The following is a 24,091-nucleotide window of genomic DNA, read 5'->3' on the forward strand; positions in this document are numbered from 1 at the left end:
CAAACAACTTTCACATATCAAAAGACACTAATTGTGTCCACAAACAACGAAATCATTATCAAGATATATTGTTATGACCACTGATAAACATATAGTATTATAGAAGACTCAAACTTAACATGCAAAACAAAGAAGGCTAGCATGTAGAAAAAAATGAAACTGACCAAAGAAAGAAACAAAAAACCAATTTACTCTATTAAAGAAATCAATTAATTAAGACATGAAGATCTCGCAACTGTAATCACTTATGCGGTTTTTAATCTTCAAACAAATAAACTACTACACCGTATTTACAAAATACATACCTCAACTTCAATTACAACTTAAATTTGATGTAAAAAAGAAAATAAGACCACCGCTTTGTCTAAATTTTCTTTGCAATGTTAAGAACTAAACAAAATCCCAAAAAGTTCCTTAAAAACTTCAAAAATCCTATATCAAATCAAAAGTACTAAAAAATAATAAGATTTTGAGTTAAAAGTATTTTTCTTTTATCTTGTAAACATTGATAAAAGGGAAAGTCTCATAAAGTTATTTCAATAAAAATTACACAATTATCTTAAAAATAATATAACATGGTGAGAGTCGTAAATTAAGATGTTATATATTACTTTACAAATTACTATAGCGATAAATAATATATATTTCCGTAATTAAAAAATGTATAATTGATTTTTTACTATTAAGAACACATTTAGACAAATTATAAGAAATTTTAAAAAAGAGAACTAAAAAGTAAAAATATTTATAAGTTAAAACTACTTTATGTATAAATTTAAAATTTAAAAGTCAGAAAATTCACATAAGAACTTCCAACCATTAACTTTTGCTGAAACAATTTTAACTTAAAAAAAAAAACATTCATTTTTATTCTTTTACAAAGAAAAAAATAAAAGGAAAAAAATTGTTAGATTAATGCCAGCTAAAACGTTGTTTGGTCTTTCAATTCAACAGCCTAACTGAAATGATATATAGCTTAATAATTAGTTGCTTGTCGTGTTACCAAGTTCGCATCACATGTTCTATAAATTTCCTCTTTTGGGCCAACCAAACAGGGAAACGCCACAACTTTCGGCATTCTTTCTTACAATAAAATTCCGATTACGAATTCTTGTCTAATATTATTAATATAATATTATTACTGACTTAACTTTATAGAATTGGAGATTTGCATTCATTTTATATATTATAAATTAATTTTAATTTTAATCAATAAAAAACTTTCAACATACTTTTTTACACTAAGGTATAAATATAATTTTGAATGTGAGATTAAACATGAATAAGTGGTTCGGCGTGATAGTAGATGAAACAACATGTCCACACAAATCTCGTTAGGATATACTCTAATCATAATTCTGATATCATGTTAAGAAATAAACTTTAAGTCTAATTCAATTCCACAAAACTAACTTGTAAAGTGATGTTTGCATCCACTTATATATTATAAATTTGTTTTATAATATGTTAAAATCTATTAAAATTATTTATATATGTTAAAATCAATATATTTTAAAAATATATTAGAGAGATAATGAAAAATAATTTAAAGAAAATTTTATATCTTATCTTTCTGCTTAAGAAAAAATGGAACAATTGCATATATGGTAAGTAATATTAGAAAAAAGAAAATTAAAATCGACAAAATCATTATGAAACATGTGATATTATTATTTTATCTTTATAAATATTTTGTAAACTCAACTATCTGATAATTTTTTATCTTTTTACGAAAAAATACAATAATTTTGTGGCAGAAGCGGAACGAGAACTTGAACACGTTTTCTTTGAATTTGTCGTGACAAACCTAACAAAGTGCATTCATATCTTTCATTATGTCAGTACCTAAAGATGATAACAAATTCAATGCAGTTTAGTGATAGATGGATGTGTTGTGTCTGTCAAAATAATACCATATTACCTATTTCAAAAGTTAGTTAAAACAAGTTATTATTATGCTTTTAAAACAATTTAAGATCACTGTTAGTTCAAATGTAAATTTAAGTATATCTTATTTTTATAAGATTTATAAGGTAAAATTTTTTCTTATTTATAAATTACTTTTATTTTTATATTCTGTTAGATTCTTAATATCATTTTATATGTAGAGATATGAATATCTTGTATATAATATTAGATATTTGTAAATAATTGAATAATAGGTGATACAATAAATTTAACCAATTTCGTTAAAATATTATGATATTATATTAAAAAATAAGTTTGAGTCTATTTTATTTTCACAAAATAATGGAATAATATTATTTACTTTTATATACTATAAATTAAGTTCATATACAGTTAATATAAAACCTCCGATATTTATTACTTAAATTATGAAGAGAGGAAGAAAAGTACTCTTAGGCACGTGGAAGGTCCTTCGCCCATAACTCTCGTAATTTATTTGTTTTATATATATATATATATATATATATATATATATATATATATATATATATATATATATGGGGTTTGCTAACGCGCGTACGCCTGTTTTTCAGTTGGTACATTTTAGCAATGTGTACCGGATTTTAGTAGACAAAAATACGTATCAAGGATTCTAAATTCTAAGGTTAAGGGCATTTTAATAATTTTCATTCTCAAAACTTAAAAAAAAAAAGAAACCCCCCAAACCCTTACTCACCTCTCTCATTCCTCTCAATCCTTTCTCTTTCATCTCTCTCACTCCAACATTTTCTCTATCATCCCTACTGTAGCCCCAATTGAAAAAAATCAGAAACACTTGCCTTTAAACAATTTGTCTTTCTAAAGAGTTGAGTCATTGACATATTCACCTTGAGGCAAAGGTTCATTCAAGATCTCTTCAATTTCATCATCTTCACTAATTTCTCTAATTTCATCATCTGCATATGTTGAATCATCATCTCTAAAAAAACCCTCCAGGCCAATTACCAATTCTTTGAAAATTAGATAAAATTAGATAAGACAAAAATTATAAAATAAAAACTCATTATAAAATCATTTTTTGTAAGAAATTGTTTAACAACAAGTATTTCTGATTTTTTTCCAAGTCAATTACCAATTCCTTTATGCTTGTGAAAATTGGATAAAATTAGATAAGACAAAAATTATAAGATCAAAACTCATTATAAAATCATTTTTTTGTAAGATTGTTTAACGGCAAGTGTTTCTGATTTTTTCAATTGGGACTACAGCAGGGTGTTTCTGATTTTTTCAATTGGGGCTATAGGATGAAAGAGAAAAGATTGGAGTAAGAAAGATGAAAGATGAAAGAGAAAGGGTTGACAGGAATGAGAGAGGTGAGTAAGGGTTTGTGTAAGATCCTTGAAAATATTTGTAAGTTAGATACTAGATAAAAAAAAATTTTAAAAAAAAATAGTGAATAGTAAATTGTGAATAGTAAATAGTAAAAAGTGAATAGTAAAAAAAATAAAATTATTTTTGGAAAGGATAAGTGTTACACGTAGCTTTGAGATCAGAATTCACCAATTTGCAAATAAAAAATTATTTTTGTAATAGTAAAATGAATAAAAAAATGAATAGTACAAATGAATAGTAAAAATGAATAGTACAAATGAATAGTAAAATTTTTTACTATAAATAGCCAAGGGGGGAGGCTGAAAATTTACACCAAAGAACTTAGAAAAATGTTGAGAGAAGAGAGTTGGAAGAATTTCTAACTGCAAAGGGGATATTCTGGAAGTTTTCAGAGAGCAAGGAGATTAAGTCTGTAATAGAGGTAAGGGAAGCCACTCTTATACTTTGCTTTTCTCTAATCCTAAATCTTGAATATGTAGTATTTTGTTGCTGTATGGTCTTGAATTTTGAATGAGAACATTTATTTGTTTCTTTTGTATTTTTGGAAGGACGAGAAGTTGTCTAACCGGCTCTGCCAGATTCAACTTCTTGTTTCCCCAAAACTTTGGTTGTTTCTTATATCTTTATATTGTATTTTTGGAAGGACGAGAAGTTGTCTAACCGGCTCTGCCAGATTCAACTTCTTGTTTCCCCAAAACTTTGGTTGTTTCTTATATCTTTATATTGTATTTTTGGAAGGACGAGAAGTTGTCTAACCGGCTCTGCCAGATTCAACTTCTTGTTTCCCCAAAGCTTTTGTTGTTTTTTTTTTTATATCTTTATATTGTATTTTTGGAAGGATGTGAAGTTGTCTAACCGGCTCTGCCAGATTCAACTTCTTGTTTCCCCAGAAATTTTATTGTTTTATCTATTCTTTTTATTTCATCTTTGTGGAAGGATGAGAAGTTGTCTAACCGGCTCTGCCAGATTCAACTTCTTGTTTCCCCTGAATTTTTATATTAATATTATTTTGATGGTAAGGGCAACTAATTATTTTTGTATGAACTTATAAATATACGAATGTTGAACTGGTGTTCTCTTGCGAAACTGTTTTATGACTTTTATTATATTGGGTGTTATAACTGAAACTGTTAAATTGTACATGTTCTGATGTGATGAATTTATTGAATGAGTTTGTTGGCTGAAATTGATCTTGTTAGAAGGTCAGGAGTAAGGGTTCTGTAATAGCTTATATATGAGTATTAAATAGATATACAGATACTGTTTGAGGTTGTTGTGAGAGGAAGTAAAAATATTAAAATTAGGCATTTTAGATTTAGAGTATAAGACAACAAGGTAGATAAATTAAATAAATAAATTGATTAATTATTGAGGGCCTCCCTTTGTTGGTAGGATAGAGGAACCTTAAAAACCTGAGTTGGCACATCCCTGATCATAGAGCAGCCCTGGTCTGGTCCAGTCAGTTGTGACTAGTCATATGTGCTGGCGTCGAAGGTGAGTTTGATGCGTTCAGACATCTGGGTCCTCTCCGGTGACCAATTGGGGTAAAGAAAAATCTCTACTAGGATGAAAATAAAATAAAACAAGTTGATTGTAGATGCATAATATTATCATGGTAAAAATTTCATATATATTTTATTTATCATTACATTGAGCCCAGACTTTAATATGTAGTTCCTACGATATGTTGATATATTTTGGTTGATCCATGATCTTTGTTTGGTGAAAATATGTTGAGTTATACTCGTTATGGGCAAAATGAGTTTATAATATGAAGCATGATATATGGCAATATGTTTAATTTATTGATACCAAAACGGGTTATTATGAATTCATGATTAAAGAATGAACATGATTGAGTTAGGTGGATAAGAGGGTATGAATTGTTGGTTTTATGAAATGTTGGAGTGGATATGAGAAATCATTACTTATGAAATGATGTTTACTACCGGGAGTAGTATGTTCGAGTTATACCATGAGAGTTTGGTATGAGCAATGTAACACCTGAGGTTTATGAAAGCAGGCAGAAAGTGGTCTGACCATAAGGCTTTGACATAAACATATGATTCGTAAGTTATATAGAAGCAGGCAGAGAGGGGTCTGACCATAAGGCTTCAGAAAGTAAGACATAGTATATAAGTGAGGCTTAAGGAAGCAGGCAGAGAGCGGTCTGACCATAAGGCTTCATGAGTAAGCATGGTACACTTGTAAGATTTATAGAAATGGAAAAGATGATTTTGATAATGATGAATTAATGACATCGGAATAATGATATTTTATCAATTGCAGAAATACATGATTATAATATTTTTATTACAAGTTTAATGATTTTATGATATGGTTGGCTTACCCTTATTTGTTTGTACTATGATCATATAACTCATGTTATATGTGATTAGATAATGTTGCAGATGCGGTTGAAAAAGCTTAGAGATGAGAGAGATGCGGGGAAAAAACTTTCAGGGATTTTTGTAAAAAGAATAAATTTGTATTGGGAAGATTATGTTGTGTAAAACTTATAAGTTGAAATTTCAATGGTGAAGACTATATTGTTTAAAGTTTGTAAGTTTGGTACTGTACTTTGGAGTAATTGAAATAAAGTTTGATTGTTTATATGAGATATCAAATTAATTTAGTCTCTACTATTAGTAATACCCTTTAAAATATTAGGGTGTTACAGTTTGGGGTTTCTTTTTTTTTTTTTTTAATTTTGAGAATGAAAATTATTAAAATACCCTTAACCTTAGAACTTAGAATCCATGATATATAAGGATATTTTTGTCTACTAAAACCCGGTACACATTGCTAAAATGTACCAACTGAAAAACAGGCGTACGCGCGTTAGCAAACCCCTATATATATATATATATATATATATATATATATATATATATATATATATATATATATATATATATATATATATATTATTTAATCTATAAGTCAAATATTAAATTTAAACAGTTTTTATTCTTTATAATATCTTTTATAAATATAATTATTTTATTTTATTTTAACAAAAAAATCCTTTTATTTTATGATTTATTTATTTATTTTAATGGTAGTTTTCTTTTAACATCTATTTTAAAGACTATAAATAATTATATTTAAAAATTTTATTAGATTTTTATTTAATTGAATTTGCTAAAAGTCATTTAAAAAGGTAAAATTTTATCTAGAGCTATCAAAACGGACCACCTGGCCCGGTCCGACCCGACTCGACCCGGTCCACCATGGATTGGTTAATTAGTGAGTCAACCCAACCCGGCTCATTTATTAGCGAGCCAGAAAAATTCGAAGCCGGCCCGACCCACCATGGGTTGGTGGGTAAACGGGTTGGCTCACTTAATTACAAGTTTTTTAAAATAATTTTTTTTACAAACTTTCTATAATTCAAATCTAAACAAATTTTACTCCCAAAAGCATACCACATCGATTAATCTAGGAGAGAGGAATGCACACATCATAGTAACTGGCTTCCTCCCTCTAAGATGAAGTAAAGAAAGAAAATTGGTCAATCATAAAGAAAATATCCCTTACCCAAACGGCATGAGAGATTATCTGAAAGTTAACATTCAACCCAAGCTCGAACAAAGGTTAGCCACACAAGAGTTTGGATAAAGGTAAATCGAGAACGTCGCACCTCACATATGAGGAAGGATCATGAATCTCGTTCACCATCTCAAGTTAAAGGTAGAGGTATGCAACACAAGTCAAAGATAAAGACTCTTCCAACACATAAGGAATCTAAGGTATGTACTCATCAAATTATTTTTCGCACTATATTCCTCGTTTTGAACTAGGGGCAACATACGCAGTCCAATTAAGAGTTTGCATCCCTTTACCTTGAATATTTAGAGGGTCCATATTCTGAAAAGACTTATCATTAACATTGACAAGTACGACAAAACTGCACACCCTGAGACACATATAAAAGCCTATGTTGGGCAAGTCAACATCATCTCTAATGATACTTGAATACATTGTTGGCTTTTCGCTAGGGGTAGGCCTTGAAATGGTACTATGCACTATGATCTCAATGCATTGATTCATTCAACACTTTATGTGTCATATTCATAACTTGGTTTATGGATCGAAAGCTAGTAGTGACTTCGTCTATTTGTCTTAAACATGTCATTCAAAGGGATAATGAACTCTTACGATAATTTATGAACTGATTTACAAGTACAACCAATGAGGTTCTTGACCTCTAGCCACCAACAATCACACACACCATTACCTGCCTAAGACCATTGTTGGACTCATATGATGCACCAAAGATCATGGACAAACTCAGAATATGAGCTTTTCAGGATATGTCTAGAAAAAAACTTGAACAAAATCATAGGCCCTTCTAAGTTAAAGGGTTTCTCGAACAACGAACTTTCAAAAATCACGACAAGGTAAATATGACACCTAAACAACACTCAATGCTAGCTGAGAGGCTATGCTACATGAAGTTTGCAACCTAAAACTCGTTTGTCTTCCACAACCTTTCTTGAATCCAAGGTTGGGGATTGCGAAAAAAAAAGGTGTAGTCATAAGCAAATTGAAAGATGCATAAGGTCCTTATCAAGCAAGGGAGTTCAATGGACATCCTATATTGGTCTACATTTCAAAAGCTCAAAATTCCTTCTTTACGTGTAAAGTATTATCTAGAACCTTTGTACGCTTTGTAGGGAAAAGTATTAACACTAGGGGATATGTTAATCTCCTTACGACGTTCAAAAATCCAGAATCACATCAAACATTAATGATCTAATATATCCTTGCTGAAGCTGATACATCTTACAATGCCTTCATAGGTCGAATAACATTGCATCAACTTTGTTTCCACACCTCATATGGTGATGAAGTCCTCAGTTGACAATGAAGACATCATTACAGTAAGAGAAAACCCTAAAGAAGCTTGCAAATGCTACACTTCAAGCCTAAAGGTAGCCCTACATTCCATTAAAAACATCTCCTAGCACTACAGTAGAATCTTTATAACCTCTTGCATCAATGAAGACGATGAGCAATGCCTCAAAGTGGAGATAACAACTTTACCCAATGAAAGTTTGAAAGAGATCGATCCTTAGACATATATCAAAGAGAATTATCCTGAATGCGAAGAACCTTTTCTTTGAATTCAAATAGCAAGCACAATAATGTAAGCAACATAAACAAGTTGTTTCTCAAACGAGAAATATAAAGAATCTTAAAAAGATACGATGATCATGTAACTAAGAAGTGGATAGTTACACCAAGTGTAGAAATGGAAGATGACTAATAATTATACCAAGTAAGTCCAAATTGGATGATGCCTATTGTTAACTACTCGATGTAGGATGCTTTTCTGGATGATTTATTGGAACCACAAAAGAGTGTGAAGGCAAACATCCTTTTTGCATGGTAAGCAACATTGAATGACGTTGTTCCATACCACCTTTGAAAGGCTTGAGCCTGACACAAGTCAAATATGTGTTAGCTGAGCTTCATAAAAGAGTATATAGAATGCACTTAGAGGCTCCATGTATGGTTGATATAGATTTTATACATGAAATATGAGAAGAAGCTCGTGTAAATGAAGACACCACATGGACAAGAGCAACTCGACATTATAACACTTTTAAAACACGAGTGCTAAAAAAAAGGAGATCTTGTTTGAGTAAGCTCGGTGATGCCCGAAGAGTTAAGAAAAAAGAGAATATGACATCAAGCTCGAATGGACCCTATCAAGTGACTTGCTACAAAATGGAGTGCATAAGCTTGAAGAGATTTCTGGTAAACTAATACAAAAAATGTGGAATATCACACATTTAAAGTTGTATTTTAGTTTATTTATAGTTGATTGATGTGAGCAAGTTCATACTTTTTTTTCTTCGTCCAATTCAAACATTAAATTTAATAGAAATTCTTCATTTTACCTTTTTTATATTATATATATATTTTCTTTGCTCATTAAAAAAATTCTAGTATAATTAAGTGTTCGACAATGTAACTATTTGATAAAATTGATCCTGATCAATTGTCTCGAATGTTATTCGACTAAATCCAATAAAAAAACATCAAATATAAATAGAGACACGTAATAGTTGTTGTAGAAAGCTGATAGAATCACGAACAAAATTTCCTGAGGCGTGTAGTTTCACTGTCCTTAAGGACATATCCGCGGTGTATTGCGCAAATCTCCCAGGATACAACATGAACTTCCCAGAATATTTATAAGGATATCAAAACTAGCAAGAATCTCTAAGAAAAGTATAAAAATAATCCAGAATATTTTTAGAAGAGGGAAATATATGAAACTAAGAAGAGAGGAGAATGAGAATGACTGAATTTGGTGTGTCTTGGAATGGAGAAAGAGCTCTCTATTTATAGAGCTATAGAAGAATCAATTAAATAAAAGAAATTAAAAATCATAAAAGTTTTAACGTTGCAACAATTAAATTATTTGAATGTTGCTCTTAAAATATTAACAATTGCAATTAAGAAATGTTAACGTTGCCAAATATAACGTTGCAATACAACGTTTTCATATTTTGCAATATAATAATAATATATTATAACAATCCCCCATATATTGCAAAATAGAGTTGAAAAAACAGTCTTTGACTCAAATAGTTCGAACATTAAAAATAAAAAATAAATTTTTTTTATTCTAGGTCTCATAGGATGTAATGCATCAGAGCTGGTATAACAAGCTATATGAACCAGTCTTAGATTGAGATACTTAACACACATTCTATTTGGTATAGCAAACTATATGAACCAAAGACACTTGACGTGTGTTAGAGGTTTATCAATCACAATACACCCACACAATCCTTGCTGTTATCGTTGTGTTGCATTTGCTAGGCCATGCACGTACCCAATATTCACGTGTGCTCTAGAGATCATGCCAAGATCTCATGCAAGCGGCCCCACTTGACACTCATATAGGTGATTTCATCAATTGTATGCTACAAATCATACACCACCCATAAGGGATATGAAAATCATTAAAAACTTTGTTTAAACTAAAATTCTTTCACCCATAGAATTGTAATAACAAAGTTTAGCCTCTCAATAATGCAGTCTCTAGCACTTTCACACACCATAGGAAGAGACATAATTGATTAAAATCAATTTAGTGCTATCAGAACTAACAAGTGACTTGTTTTTACCCATATGAACTTTATTCATGGGATCTCCAATCACAAAGGTTGGATTACCATCACTTGTTTGTTTGCAAGTGGCTTAAGTCCCATTCCCCTCAATGTTTCTAATATCATTTATCTTCCTAGGGGTTTTGTTAGAGGATCTGCTAGATTCCGTTCTGACTTCACATAATCAATGGAAATAGTTCCACTCTTTAGCAACTGCTTCACCAAATTGTGTCTCAATTGTATATGTCTATTCTTTCAATTGTAATTCTTGTTTTTAGTTATAGCTATTGTCGATTGGTAATCACAATGTATTGATATCGATGGGGTTGGTTTCATTCCTAGTGGAATGTTCGCTAAGAAGTTTTTCAACCACTCAGCCTCATTACCAGCCATCTCAAAAGCAACAAACTCAGATTCCATTATTGATCTTATAATAATTGTTTGTCTGGCTGATCTCCTTGTAATCGCACCACCCCAAAGTGTGAATACATAACCACTAGTGAATTTTGTCTCATCTGAATCAGAGATCCAGTTAGCATCATTGTATCCTTCTAGTACAGCGGGAAATCCATTATATTCAATGGCATAATCCATTGAACCTCTTAAGTATCTCATAAGCCTAGCAAGTGCATCCCAATGTTCTTGATTTGGACATTGAGTGTACCTACTTAGTCTACCTACTGCATAACCAATATCAGGTCTAGAAAATTTCAACAAGTGCAGTAAGCTCCCCATTATCTGGGCATACTAAGGCTAAGATAATGATTCTCTTTTATTTTTCATTAATTTAGAATTAGCATCATAAGGGGTACTCACTGGTTTCAGGTCATAAAACCCAAACTTCTTAAGAAGTTTCTCAATGTATTGTTCTTGAGATAGTAATATACTATCTCCCTTCCTTATGATTCTAATACCTAAAATCACATTGGCTTCACTCATGTCTTTCATTTCAAATTTTGATCCTAGAAATAATTTAGTTCTAGCGACAATCTCATTACATGTACCAAAAATTAACATGTCATCCACAAACAAGCGTATAATGACACAATCACCATTTTCAAATTTAGAGTACACACATTTATCAGCATTATTAGGTGAAAATCCATCACAAAACAACACATTATCAAGTTTTTCATGCCATTTCTTTGGTGCTTGTTTTAGCCCATACAAGGATTTTAAGAGTTTGCATACTTTATCCTCTTGACCAAGTGCAACACACCCTTCAGGTTGAGTCATATAAATTTCTACCTCTAAATCACCATTCAAAAAGACTATTTTAACATCCATCTGATGTATCACTAGTTTATGGATAACTACTAGAGCTAACAACACTCAAATAGAGAAAATCCTGGTCACAGGAGCAAAAGTGTCAAAGTAATCTATGTTGGGTTTTTGAGTAAAACCTTTTGCTACTAATCTTGCCTTATATTTCTCTATGGATCCATCAAGGTGATATTTTTTCTTAAAGATCCACTTACAATCAATGAGTTTTGTTCCTTTAGGCAAATCTACTAAAGTCCAAATATTGTTTTTCTGAATTGATTCAATATCAGTTCTAATGGCCTTATCCCACTGTTTTGCATCAGGAGCACTAGTAGCTTCTACAAAGCTTGTTGGATCATTATCAACAAGATAAGTATAAAAGTCGTCTCCAATGGAAGTTTCCTTTCTCTGTCTTTTACTTCTTCTCAAATCCTTATTCATGGTATCAGTATTATTATTATCATCAACAGGCTGAGACATCTCACTAACCTTTAAGGGAAACACATGTTCAAAAAACTCAGCATTTTTCGTCTCCATTATAGAATTTCTCTCAAGTATGTTACTTTTAACAACTAGAAACCTATATGCATCATTATGTTCAGCATAACCTAAGAACATACAATCAGAGGTTTTAGAGCCTATTTTCCTTTTCTTAGGATAGGGTAACATCACCTTAGCTAAGCACCCCCATACTCTTAGATATTTAAGGTTAGGTTGGTATCCTTTCCATAACTCATAAGGAGTTTTACCGGTTTTCTTATGGGATATTCTATTTTGTAAAACACATGCAATAAGTAAGGCTTCTCCCCAAAGATTATTAGGTGCACCAGAATTAACAAGCATAACATTCATCATTTTCTTAAGGGTTCTATTTTTTCTCTCAGCTACTCCATTAGACTCAGGTGAATATGGTGGGGTCACTTCATGAATAATTCCTTCTTTAACACAAAATTCATTAAACAGTACATACTCACCACCTTTATTTGATCTAATCCTCTTAATCTTCTTATTCAATTGATTTTCTACTTCTGCTTTATAGGTTAAAAACACATCAAAGGCTTCATCTTTATGTTTGATTAAGTAAACTTTGGTGTATCTAGAATAATCATCTATAAAGGTCACAAAATAATTTTTACCTCCTCTAGACATGGTTTGTTTCAAATCAGCTAGATCAGTATGAATTAACCCTAACAGTTCAGTTTGGCGTTCTACAGAAAAACATGTTTTCTTTGTTATTTTAGATTCTACACATATATCACACTTACTACTCTGTTTATCATGCATATTAATCAATTCTAGTCGTTGTAATTTCAAAACGTACGAGGAATTCACATGTCCTAATCTAGCATGCCATATATCATACGAGTCAACAATATAAGAAGAAGAACTTGATTCATTAATAATTTTAGAAACATTTAGATTGAAGAGTCCTTGATCACAATATCCCTTCCCTATAAAAACATTATTTTCTATCAAATGACACTTTAACCCCCACCTTTCCCAATAGTGATACAGATATAAATTAACTCTAATTGATGGCACATGTAGCACATCACTCAAGGCCAGAGTCTTTCCATATGTGAGTTTGAGAAGAACTTTACCTTTTCCCAGAACAAGAGTGGTCCTGGAATCACTGAGGTAGACGCGTTCTTCTCCATCCCCTACACTAGTGTAAGAGGTAAAGGCACTTCTGTTTGCACAGATATGCCTGATAGCACCAGAGTCTACCACCCACTTGCTCACATTGGTCATCGTGTTTACTTGAGAAACGACCGCAACAATAATGTGATCCTTTGAGTATATTTACCCTAGGAGGATTGTCATTTCATACTCTACGCCAGGTGGGTTTAGATTCATTGGGACGAGATTTAAGAAAAATAATTTTCTTTTTGTGATCATGTTTGTGTACGTACCTTTTGGGAGCAACAACAACTCCACACACGTCTAAAAGGGTGGGTACACGTTCTTGCCAACGCCAAAAGTTCTGTCCAGAGAAAACCTCGATTTTTGACACGTCCGAAAGTGATTTTGCGAAGACCGTCTAGGTTTCAAAAACAATGGTTTGGCTCTCGAAGGCATGTTGTTGATGTCAGCCATAAATCCTTAAGATTGTTGTAGAAAGCTGACAAAATCACGAATAAAATTTCCTGAGGCGTGTAGTTTCACTGTCCTTAAGGAATTATCCGCGGTGTATTGCGCTAGTCTCCCAAGATACAACATGAACTTCCCAGAATATTTCTAAGGATATCAAAACTAGCAAGGATCTCTAAGAAGAATATAAAAATAACCCAGAATATTTGTAGAAGAGGAAAAGAATATGAAATTAAGAAGAGAAAAAAATGAGAATGATTGAATTTGGTGTGTCTTGAAATGGAAGAAAAACTCTCTATTTATAGAGCTAAAGAGGAATCAATTAAATAAAAAAAATTAAAAATTATAAAAAATTTAACGTTGCAAAAGTTAAATTATTTGAAGGTTGCTGTTAAAATGTTAACGTTGAGAATTAAGAAATGTTAACATTGTCGAATCTAATGTTGCAATACAACATTTTCATATTTTACAATATAATAATAATATATTATAACGATAGCTAGGTACGTTCTTATCGGACTACAAAATAAAAGAAAAATATTTTTATTTCTTTTAAACAATATTTTTTTTAAAAATTAAATATTTAAAAAATCACATATATTTTTTATATATTTAATTAAAAATATCATTTTAGAATAGACCTTATAAAATACTAATACCTTCCTACAAATAATCGAATTCCAAACTCAAAATTTAGTTTCTTTTGCTAATTTTTCAATTTTTCTCTAAATTTTTAAAATAAACTAACAACTTCAAACTCTATTTTTAAAACATTCTTTTTTTAATTCGTCATTTCGGTTGCGAAATTAAAAAAAAATTAAACAAATACTTATTTTACCGACAACTATCTACCCTTTTCCTTATAAAATATCCATTTCATCTTCACTTTAATAGAAGTCTTCAACTTCTGCGTAACCGACTGAGTGAACAGATGAGAATAATCATCTTTCGAATCTTGATATCTCTGCAACACAATGCAAACTAAACGCCATTTCCACGTTAACATGTCATAGCAGATTATCACAGCTGTTGCGTTACGAAGACGAAGAAGCAAAAGATTTCGGAATCAGATCATCAAAGACGGCTAAGATCTCACACGTGTCCAATTATCAGAGCCTTGATTGCTTCATCATATGCAACCTCTCACCTATATATACATACATCTCATCTCATCTCTTAATTAACCATTATCATACCCATCTTCTTTACTTTTTCATTCCCATAAAAAACTTGTATTTTTCTTCTCAACTTGAGTCACATGGCTTCTTCACCACCCTCACTCAACCAGAAACAAGAGGGTATGCATGTAACAACTCCATGTTTCATTTTTCTTAGTTTGGATCCATCATGGTTTCAGAAAATTTCTGTTAAAAGTTTGGTTTTTTCTGTGAAAATAGTTTCAGAAACTTTCTAATTCTACATTGGGGTTGATCTATGTCATTGATCTCCACTGAAATGCTTGCTTCAACCGTTGAACATGTTTGCAGAAGAAGCAGGTGTGCTTGGAGAGAAATCCATTTCACTTGAGGAGAACGTTCTGCAGAAGCATGCTGCATTCTTCGACATAAACAAAGATGGTGTCATTTATCCATGGGAAACTTTTCAAGGTTTTCACTTCTTTCCTTTTCCCTTCAATTCTCAATTTTTTTCCTTCTCACAACTGATCATTTTGGAGAAAACAAGGTTAGGGTTTTTAGGGAACAATCTTGTACAAAACTTGTTTTTTTAGTATCAGTTCTGCGGGAAAAGATCATGATGTAAAAGAAAATAGAAAACCAGAACTAAACAGTAATGCTGAAATGAAAAATGAGATTAACCCAGATGTAGAAAGGGAAGAAAAATTAGAAACAGTTTTTATCATAGAATTTGTCAAAAGAAAATTTTGAGTTCATAGATTTTATGGTTGTGTTTTGAGTAAGTGCAGGAATGCGTGAAATTGGGAGTGGGGTTTTATTGTCCTTTGGAAGTGCTATTTTCATCAATGTGTTGCTCAGTCAGACTACTCGTCCGGTAACTCTCTCTTTCCCTTTTTGAAAACTCTTATGTTTTCTTGAAGTATTTGTCTATTTTAATCTCAGTTAAATCCTTACTATGTTTCTCTTTAATTTTACTATTTTTATCATTATCTTTTTTTTAAAAATTAGATTTTACTTTCAAAGTATGATAATGAACTCACAGCAAGATGATATTTCACCAAACTCAAACAAAAAAAGTTGTATTATTGTACTCTTTCTTGTATTAAAACTTATTAAAGTCACTATCTTTTTAATGTGAAAGATATTAATGGGTTTTACTTTTTTTTTTCTAGTGACTTTTTTTATGATTTAAAATGAAATTTATTAAAAGGAGTTATTTTTAATAAATTTAATCCCTTAAGGGTTAGTAGAAAAGGGTGTATATTAACTATTTTAGCCTAAACAAAGAAAACAAAGTGACGGAGGGATGAAAATACCAACATTGCCCTTAAAATATCTTATCCCTTTATAGAGAAGGTATCTGATCCCTGGGCCATACTTTAAGAAAATTCAAATCTCCAAAATAATTTTGTGGAAAATAAATAATAATTTATTCTTAGGTCATTATTGAGAACTCCTTTCAAAAACCCCTTAAGACAACTCTTTCTTTAGCCATCCGTTTTAATAATTACAATTTTCTTTTTGAAAAATGAATCATTAATGATTACATTAAATTAGAGTAATCACCTGTTGTCTTTTTGTAGTCACACACTTTAATGACCATTTACTTTAATGACCATTTATAGTGTGTATATTTAACAATTTTGTCTTTATTTTACAATAAAGTTATGATAATAAATTAACCATTTTATTGTTATATTTATTTATCACATAAAAATATAGATATAGTATGTGCTTGTATTTCCTTATAATGATAATGTTAATTTTCAATTAAATATAACTAAAAGGCAATACTAATATTTTACTATAAGCAGTTTGAGTAAATAAAACATTATTAACTTATCCATTTAATAATAATTTCGTCATCTATATATTTAGGGAAAAAAACACTTAATTGATTCAATAACTTTTTTGATATTTTTAATTCTACTATAATTAAGTAAATTAAATTGGTTAAAAAATGTCTGGTTTCTATCACTTATTAACTTTTCATGATGTAGGGAAAGTTTCCATCTTTACTTTTCCCAATTGAAGTTAAAAATATCCAACGAGGCAAGCATGGTAGTGACAGTGGAGTCTATGATACTCAAGGAAGGTACATTTGTTCAAAATTATATCTTTTGGTAACAATTTTAGTCAATTATAAAACATTGTTAATGATAAATCTCTATTTTTTATGCACTTTATGGTGTTTTTAGGTTTGTTCCTTCAAAATTTGAAGCAATTTTCAGCAAGCATGCACATACAAATCCAAATTATTTGAAATATGATGAGTTGAAGGAAATGATTAAGGCAAATAGAGAGCCTAAGGATTTAAAAGGAAGGTAAGTTTCTCATATATGACTTATTATAGTATAAGACAATTACATTTATCATCTCATCACAAATAAATAATAGTATTGAATGTAAAAGTTATAAATTCATCATGCATACTTAAAATTATTTTCACATTCAATTCATGGTCTTTTATCTATATCCATATATTAGAAATATAAGGTTAGAAAAATATGCTTATGTTGTTTGATTTATCTTTTTAAAAGTAATATTTTCGATCAATAATGTGATCATGCATGGTTTTTAGCCATTTTTTTTTTGTTAAAAATATCATTGAACATTTTATAATATAAGTCCTCTATTTAAATAAAATTTTGTTAAAAAAAAGTATCATATCATAGCATATTACTCTTGATTTTTTTTATAAATACTTTTAATCAACCGAACTGAATTTAGTAATTTCTAATAATAATTATATAGTTTCTCGTATTTATGAGTTTTAGCAATCTTTATTTCTGGGTACGAGGAAAACTCTCTTGTATAAAATTTATTGTAAAAGTTAAGAATTTATATATAGTTTGTGACAAAATGTCTAGCTATTGTATGAAATTAGTGATAGTTTTTCATTGTTTGGCCATAAATTGGAGTAATTGTTGACATATTGCAATGCACAGAATTGGTAGTTTTGTGGAATGGAGCATACTTTACAAACTTGCTAAAGATCAGAGTGGTTTGTTGCAAAAAGATACAATCAGAGGTGTTTATGATGGAAGCCTGTTTGAACAGCTGAAAAAACAACACTCTTCAGGCAAAAAGAAGTAAAAGAAAATCTCAGACAGTTTATTTTTATGATGGAAGCTTGTTTGAACATTCAAAGTGTATGTTTATTTTTATGTTCATCATTGTTGTATTTGCCAAGTCAAACCTCTTTGTGTCATCATTTGGAATTTACCTAAAAAGTTTGTACAAACTGAAACAAGGAGACATTGTATTATATTACTGTTCTTACATATTTCCATATTTAGATTAAACATTTGTATGACGATGAAGTTGGTACAAATTTGTCTCTTTACTTTGTTTATTTTTTATTTTTATATATTTTAAAATTTTTGGCATACTTTTAATTTTGATTCTAAGATAACCGAGACCACAAAGTTATATGACTTCGCTTTTTCTATAATCAAAACCAAATCCTTTTTTTCTATAATCAAAATCAAATTGTTTTTTTAGATAAAATAATTAGAAAACTAGTAAAATTTTTGAAATTTTTGAATATCTTGAAACCTTTACTAAGAATTGAAATAGAAATACATATATATATATATATATATATATATATATATATTATATATATATATATATATATATATATATATATAGTTTTGGTTTTTATAAATTTACGAAATTTTTAAAATTGTTATTATATTTTAAATTTTTTAAAACTTGAACATATAACGTGAATTAAAAAGTCAAAACAGGTAGCCAGCTTGCAATTGGTTATTTTGGACTTATTACTGCTTCCATGTCCTTTTTCTTTTTTCTTTTTCTTTATTAATGCTCTCTTAATACCTTTAAACTTTATTCTTAACGTTGAAATATGGAAAAGCTTGCTTTATGGCACCCAACATTTGAATTGGTAATGGGTAATGGTATATATGGTTGAACCTTACACGGTTTGCTGGAAACATTATAGGAAAAGGTTGGAAATATAAAAAAATTGTTAAAAGTTTCAGATTAAATATAAAACTAATTTAGAATTGATTTAAAATATATAAATGAGTGTAAATTTTATATTTTGGAATTAGATTTAAAGTTTCCTTTGTTAAAGGTTAATAAAGATTAAGCTTCTAATTGTTTTTTAGGTGTAAAGAATGTTGTCTATAGGTTGAAGTTTTAGCAGTAGCATTGGTTTTGTTGTTTTAATGAACCTCTTTCTTCCTGAAAACATTTCAATGAACGCCTCCATGATTATGACTTGTATAACAGACCACGAGGAAGGTTTAAGAAATGAAATTCACAATAAAGTCACCTAAAAAAGAGAATGAAAGGTAGAATGTTAAATCAGGAAAAGGAAGGAAATCATGGAAAATTGCTACACGAGGGGCTAAATTCAGGCCTTGTGTTTTGTAGGAATTTCACTTTTTATCTCTATTTTCTTTTTTCAATTTAACATGTTTCATTTGCATTTGAGAAAATCAATTTTATTTCATTCAAAAATCACAAATCCCTTTTTCTTTCTTCTGTGTTTGACATCAGGTTCTGACAAGTCATTGTTCCCAAAAAGAGAAGAACAAAGTGAAAGACCTCAGTAGAGGTCTCTCTGCACCACTCGCAAGGTCGAAGGACCATCAAGCAAACAACTTCAATTGATACAAATTGATTTTTCTTACAGTAAAGATCCAATTAAACCTGCTCCCTGCGAAAGATGACGAAGGGGCCGGAGGCTTTGATTTGAACGCCGGAGACAGTGATGGAGGTAAGGTTCTGGAGGACAAATTCCTTGGTTCGATTAGCAATAAATTTTGCCACGTCAAAACTCTTAATTTTAAAAAGAAATCCACATAATAAAATATTTTTACATCAGGTGCACCACGTCAGTAACTGTAAACGTCGTTAGTGAAAACTTAACGGACATGGCTTAATTGGCTCACAAGTTTATGGACCGAGAAAAAAAAAAACAATGACTCACTTGAGACTAACCAACAAATATGAGGACCAAATGAGGGTTTAAAACTTTTTTTTATTATTTTTGTTCAACATTTATTTTATCAAGGTTTAATACCAATTTTGGTCTCTAGTTTTGTTAGTTGTGTTCAAAGTGGTTCTCCTATTTTTGAGTTGTTCAGAGTGGTCTCAAGTTTTGTAAAAAATGGTTCAAGTTGGTCTTTTTTGCTGACTGCGTTAAAAACGCTAATGGCATAATGTCCACCTTAGTCTATATTGAATGACATGTCCACTTATTCATTATGTGGCAAACCCAAGTGAATTACGTGGCAAAGTTAGGTTTTAGGGGTTCTTCGCGAAGGAGAAGATGAACTCGCGATTTTGGTCTCGTGATTTTAGGGGTTCTTAGCGATTAGGGTTTTGAATGAATTGGAGATTTTTTTTTCTTTGTGGTTTTAGGGATTTGATGTGGAGGTTTGGTTTGACAAAGGAGCACGAGAAGGGATTTCTCGACTTGAACAAAGGTGCTCTACGGTGGTGTTTTGGGCGGCACTGTGTTTTTGGTTTGCAAGTCGTGGCCATGGATGTTTTGCGGTGGAGCTTGTGATGAAGGGAATGATGATGGTTTTTGGGTTTTCGATGGCCGTGTGAGAAGATTGATGGCGACGGCACAAGGAAAAGAAGACGCGAAACCATGGTGCATGCTAAACACGAAGGTCATGGCCATGGTGGAAACAGCGGTTGACGGCAAGACTCGTGGTGGTCTGAAAGTGGACGAAGATTGGTGGCTAATGGGTGAAGAAGTTAAGTCCCTACCACGGAGGTGATGGCACGAGGTTATTGGTGCGAGGTTAGACGCAGGTGGTGCAAGGCTGACGACAACAAAGGTGATGGCCGACGAAGATGGTAGGTGACGGTGGAAGGGGAAAGCAAGAGGAATTAGGGTTTCTGGTGGAAGAGGGTGATGACGTGGAAAAATGTGGTGATGTGTCAGCTTGTGATGATGTGGCAACTTGTGATCTTTCACTATTGACTAAGGTGGACATTACACTGTCAATGTTTTCAACACCGTCAGCAAAAAAGGACTAACTTGAATCATTTTTACAAAACATGAAACCACTCTGAACAACTCAAAAATAGGATGACCACTTTGAGCACAACTAACAAAACTAGGGACCAAAATTGGTATTAAGTCTTTTATCAACTTCATCTTCAAGATTCTATTTGCGTTTACATTTAGTTTACTTGAAAAATAAAAAATCTTCCAAAAATATAAGTAGAAAAATACCAAAATTGAGTTACTTCGTTTATTCGGCTAAAAAATAAATTTTAAGTCTAACTTAATCTTATAAAACTAACTTGTAAAATGAGATTTATATTTACTTATATACTATGAAACCGTCTTGTCTCTAGTCAATGTGAGAATATTTCAACACACTTAACTTATTCTTAAGATATTAATGGTTGGTCTGATAGTGATCCAAAAACGAATGAAACAATAGATCTAACAACAACTTTAACTAGGATAAACTTTAATTCATGACGATATCATGTTAAGAAGTGAATTTTAAATCTTATTAACCTTATAAAACCAACTTGTAAAATGATGTTTACACCCAATTATATAGTACAAATTACTCATCTCTAATGAATATGAGACTTCCAACTTGTCTTTAATATTTTTTAACAGATATAACAAAATATTCCATATACTATTTGGATCATTCAACTTGAAACTTTCATATATCTAGCATTGTTCTATTCTTTTCATCAAATTCAGCATATCACACATAATGAAAATCAAGAAAATGTAAAGCAATGCGCACAGTAAGTATATATATATATATCACCACAAACAACTCATCATAGAGATGAGAAGATGGAAAAGGTGATTTTCTTGATCTAACAACTCGTGGCGAACCATTCTCAATAGAATGACATTGTGAGGAAGAAGACCACTGTAGTATAGGAGGGTTGAGATGGAAGTGGTTGGCTCACCAACAAAAGATGTCACAAACCTCACCATTGACCTAAACAATAAAGTTGTAAGAGACTGCAGCAGTCACACAGATAGAAAAGTTAAAAAACAATAAAACAATGTTGCCTAAATACAGAATAAGGCAATGCTTAGAGAAAATTTCTTGACGAACAAACAAACCCTAATTTTTTGCTCTGGAAATTATATGAGGAAAAATGGACGCAAGAAAGATGATAATTACCATGATTATTATAAATCTGAATGGATTGAATGAAGCAGCAATGAATTATTGTAGTTGCAGGAGGGGTTTTGAAATGAAGTTAGGTTGATTTATAAAGATGGCCATGTGGAGAGTAGAAAACCCTTTTGTTTTTTCTTACAAATTAGATGCAACGGAAATTCAAACCAAACCGTCAGCCAAAGTTCAAATGTGTGTGTTAAATGATGTATCCAAGTAGTGGTGGAAATTAAGGATAAACTTAAAACATCACTCTCAAATTATGAATCTCATCTCCGATTAATTTAGGTAAGCTATTAAAGATATAATACCATTCCACATTATGTAAACTAAACGTCGACAAATCTTATATTATATTGAATTGATTTATAGTTTGAGCTCAATATTATTATCATAATATGTACTAAAACCATCAGAGTATATTTTAGTAAATTCTTTTTACTATTATATCATTGTTATTAGGGTCTTTCTGGATCCTCACACTCAACTTACTCAACCAAAGAAAGATTGAATTAAGCTTAAATTATTTATTTTATTTAGTTATTTCAAGTCTATACAAAATTAAATAAAATAAAAACTATTTAATTCAATATTATGGTAAACTTATATAAACTTATATAGGTTTAACTAAGTATTAGTTTTTCATATATTTGGATATTTTTAGTTGGTTCCTTTTTGCTAAAAAGTTTTATATTTTTCTAATTGAGTTCTTGTATTCAACCTTTTTTTTTTGTTAATTGACATATTATCTTGTCATCATCTTATTTACTTTGCAGCTCCATGTGTTAAAAAAATATCATATTAATGATAAGAAAATATCACAAATTTTTACACATGTGGAAATGACAAATAAGCCATACAACAAAGAGATGTTACCCGTTAAAAAAACATTAATAGATAGTGTTACAAGGGGTAGACACGCTCGGCAAGACACGATAGCATACTAAATCCCCAAAGGACCAAACGGCCGAGTCACGTAAAATAATTTAGGAGTGGTTCGGTCGCGATAACAATTGGACAGAGTTAAAGCGTAATCAAGGCGGTAACGACTTTTGATGACTGGTTAAAACATATATTAATGACCATTAAAAGGTAAATTAATTGATCAGATTCTTATAAACTCTATAAATAAAGATTTATTTTTGAGGTAATGGTTATGCTTTTTGATAATCAATTACTTTACATCAAAAATTCTAACTTGAGTGTCAAAATGTATATTTTGCAGGTCACCCCCAACCGATTGGTTATTAGAGCAGAGAGAGGAGCGAACGTTCGACAAAGACTGGAGCATCACACAGGCGATATCCTCGTCTCAATTTAACAGAAATAGGTAGAAACTCAATTTTAGGAAATATACAAATTTTAAATACCCGCGCAAAAAAGATAAGGACTTAATAAAAATGTACAAATTTAGGAAAAATTTGAAAGTCAACTATATATAATATTTATGAAAATATAATTAATTAAAAAAGTGAAAAATAATAGGTAAAATCATTCAATAGTATATCCTAAATTAAAATGCATACTTAATTAATAAAATTTAAATATAATAATACTAATAATATTATTATTAATAATAATAATAATGTATCATATAATTTAATAGTATAAAATTATTAAATAAAATATTATAAAATTATTAAAAATTAAAAATATATAAGATATTAATTTAGTTATTAAAATAATAACTATAATAATAAAATATTTACAAACTAACTATGGATCATCGGAGTTTTTCAAAATAGAAATAACTCCTATACAAACATCTACATAAAACTATAAAACTACTATGTCGCATTCTCGCATTCTACTAAAAACATATCATCACTTACCTAGTCTTTTTACACTGTGAAGTGATTATCACATAAAACAACAAAGGATAAAAGAATAAAGGGTGAGCTAGTGAACAAAATGACTTTTCTAAATTATTTAAAGTTATGCTATATATAAACTAAACATATATAAAATATAACATGTCACACATATATTTACACAAACACTTGAAACTAGACTCAAT

The 24,091-nt window shown here is 30.5% G+C and overlaps 1 protein-coding gene and 1 long non-coding RNA gene across 2 annotated transcripts; one reads left to right on the forward strand and one right to left on the reverse strand.

Annotated features, from left to right (window-relative positions):
• The first annotated feature begins 14,686 nt into the window (after positions 1-14,686).
• Positions 14,687-18,236, forward strand: LOC148196395 (putative peroxygenase 5). Its single transcript, XM_088093981.1, has 6 exons — positions 14,687-15,082; positions 15,272-15,391; positions 15,709-15,794; positions 16,921-17,015; positions 17,119-17,244; positions 17,869-18,236. The coding sequence occupies exons 1-6, from the start codon at positions 15,043-15,045 to the stop codon at positions 18,014-18,016; spliced, it is 615 nt and encodes a 204-aa protein (XP_087950107.1). The 5' UTR covers positions 14,687-15,042; the 3' UTR covers positions 18,017-18,236.
• Positions 18,237-21,669: 3,433 nt separating this feature from the next.
• Positions 21,670-22,151, reverse strand: LOC148196396 (uncharacterized). The gene is made up of 2 exons (XR_015780585.1): positions 22,078-22,151; positions 21,670-21,911 (listed from the first exon to the last, which is right to left on the reverse strand). It is a non-coding gene; the product is annotated as an uncharacterized LOC148196396 (long non-coding RNA).
• Between the last annotated feature and the right edge of the window lie 1,940 nt (positions 22,152-24,091).

This window comes from Vigna umbellata, chromosome 7 (genome assembly GCF_029865625.1).
Source record: "Vigna umbellata cultivar VRB3 chromosome 7, Vumbellata_1.0, whole genome shotgun sequence".
Taxonomy (NCBI): Eukaryota; Viridiplantae; Streptophyta; class Magnoliopsida; order Fabales; family Fabaceae; genus Vigna; species Vigna umbellata.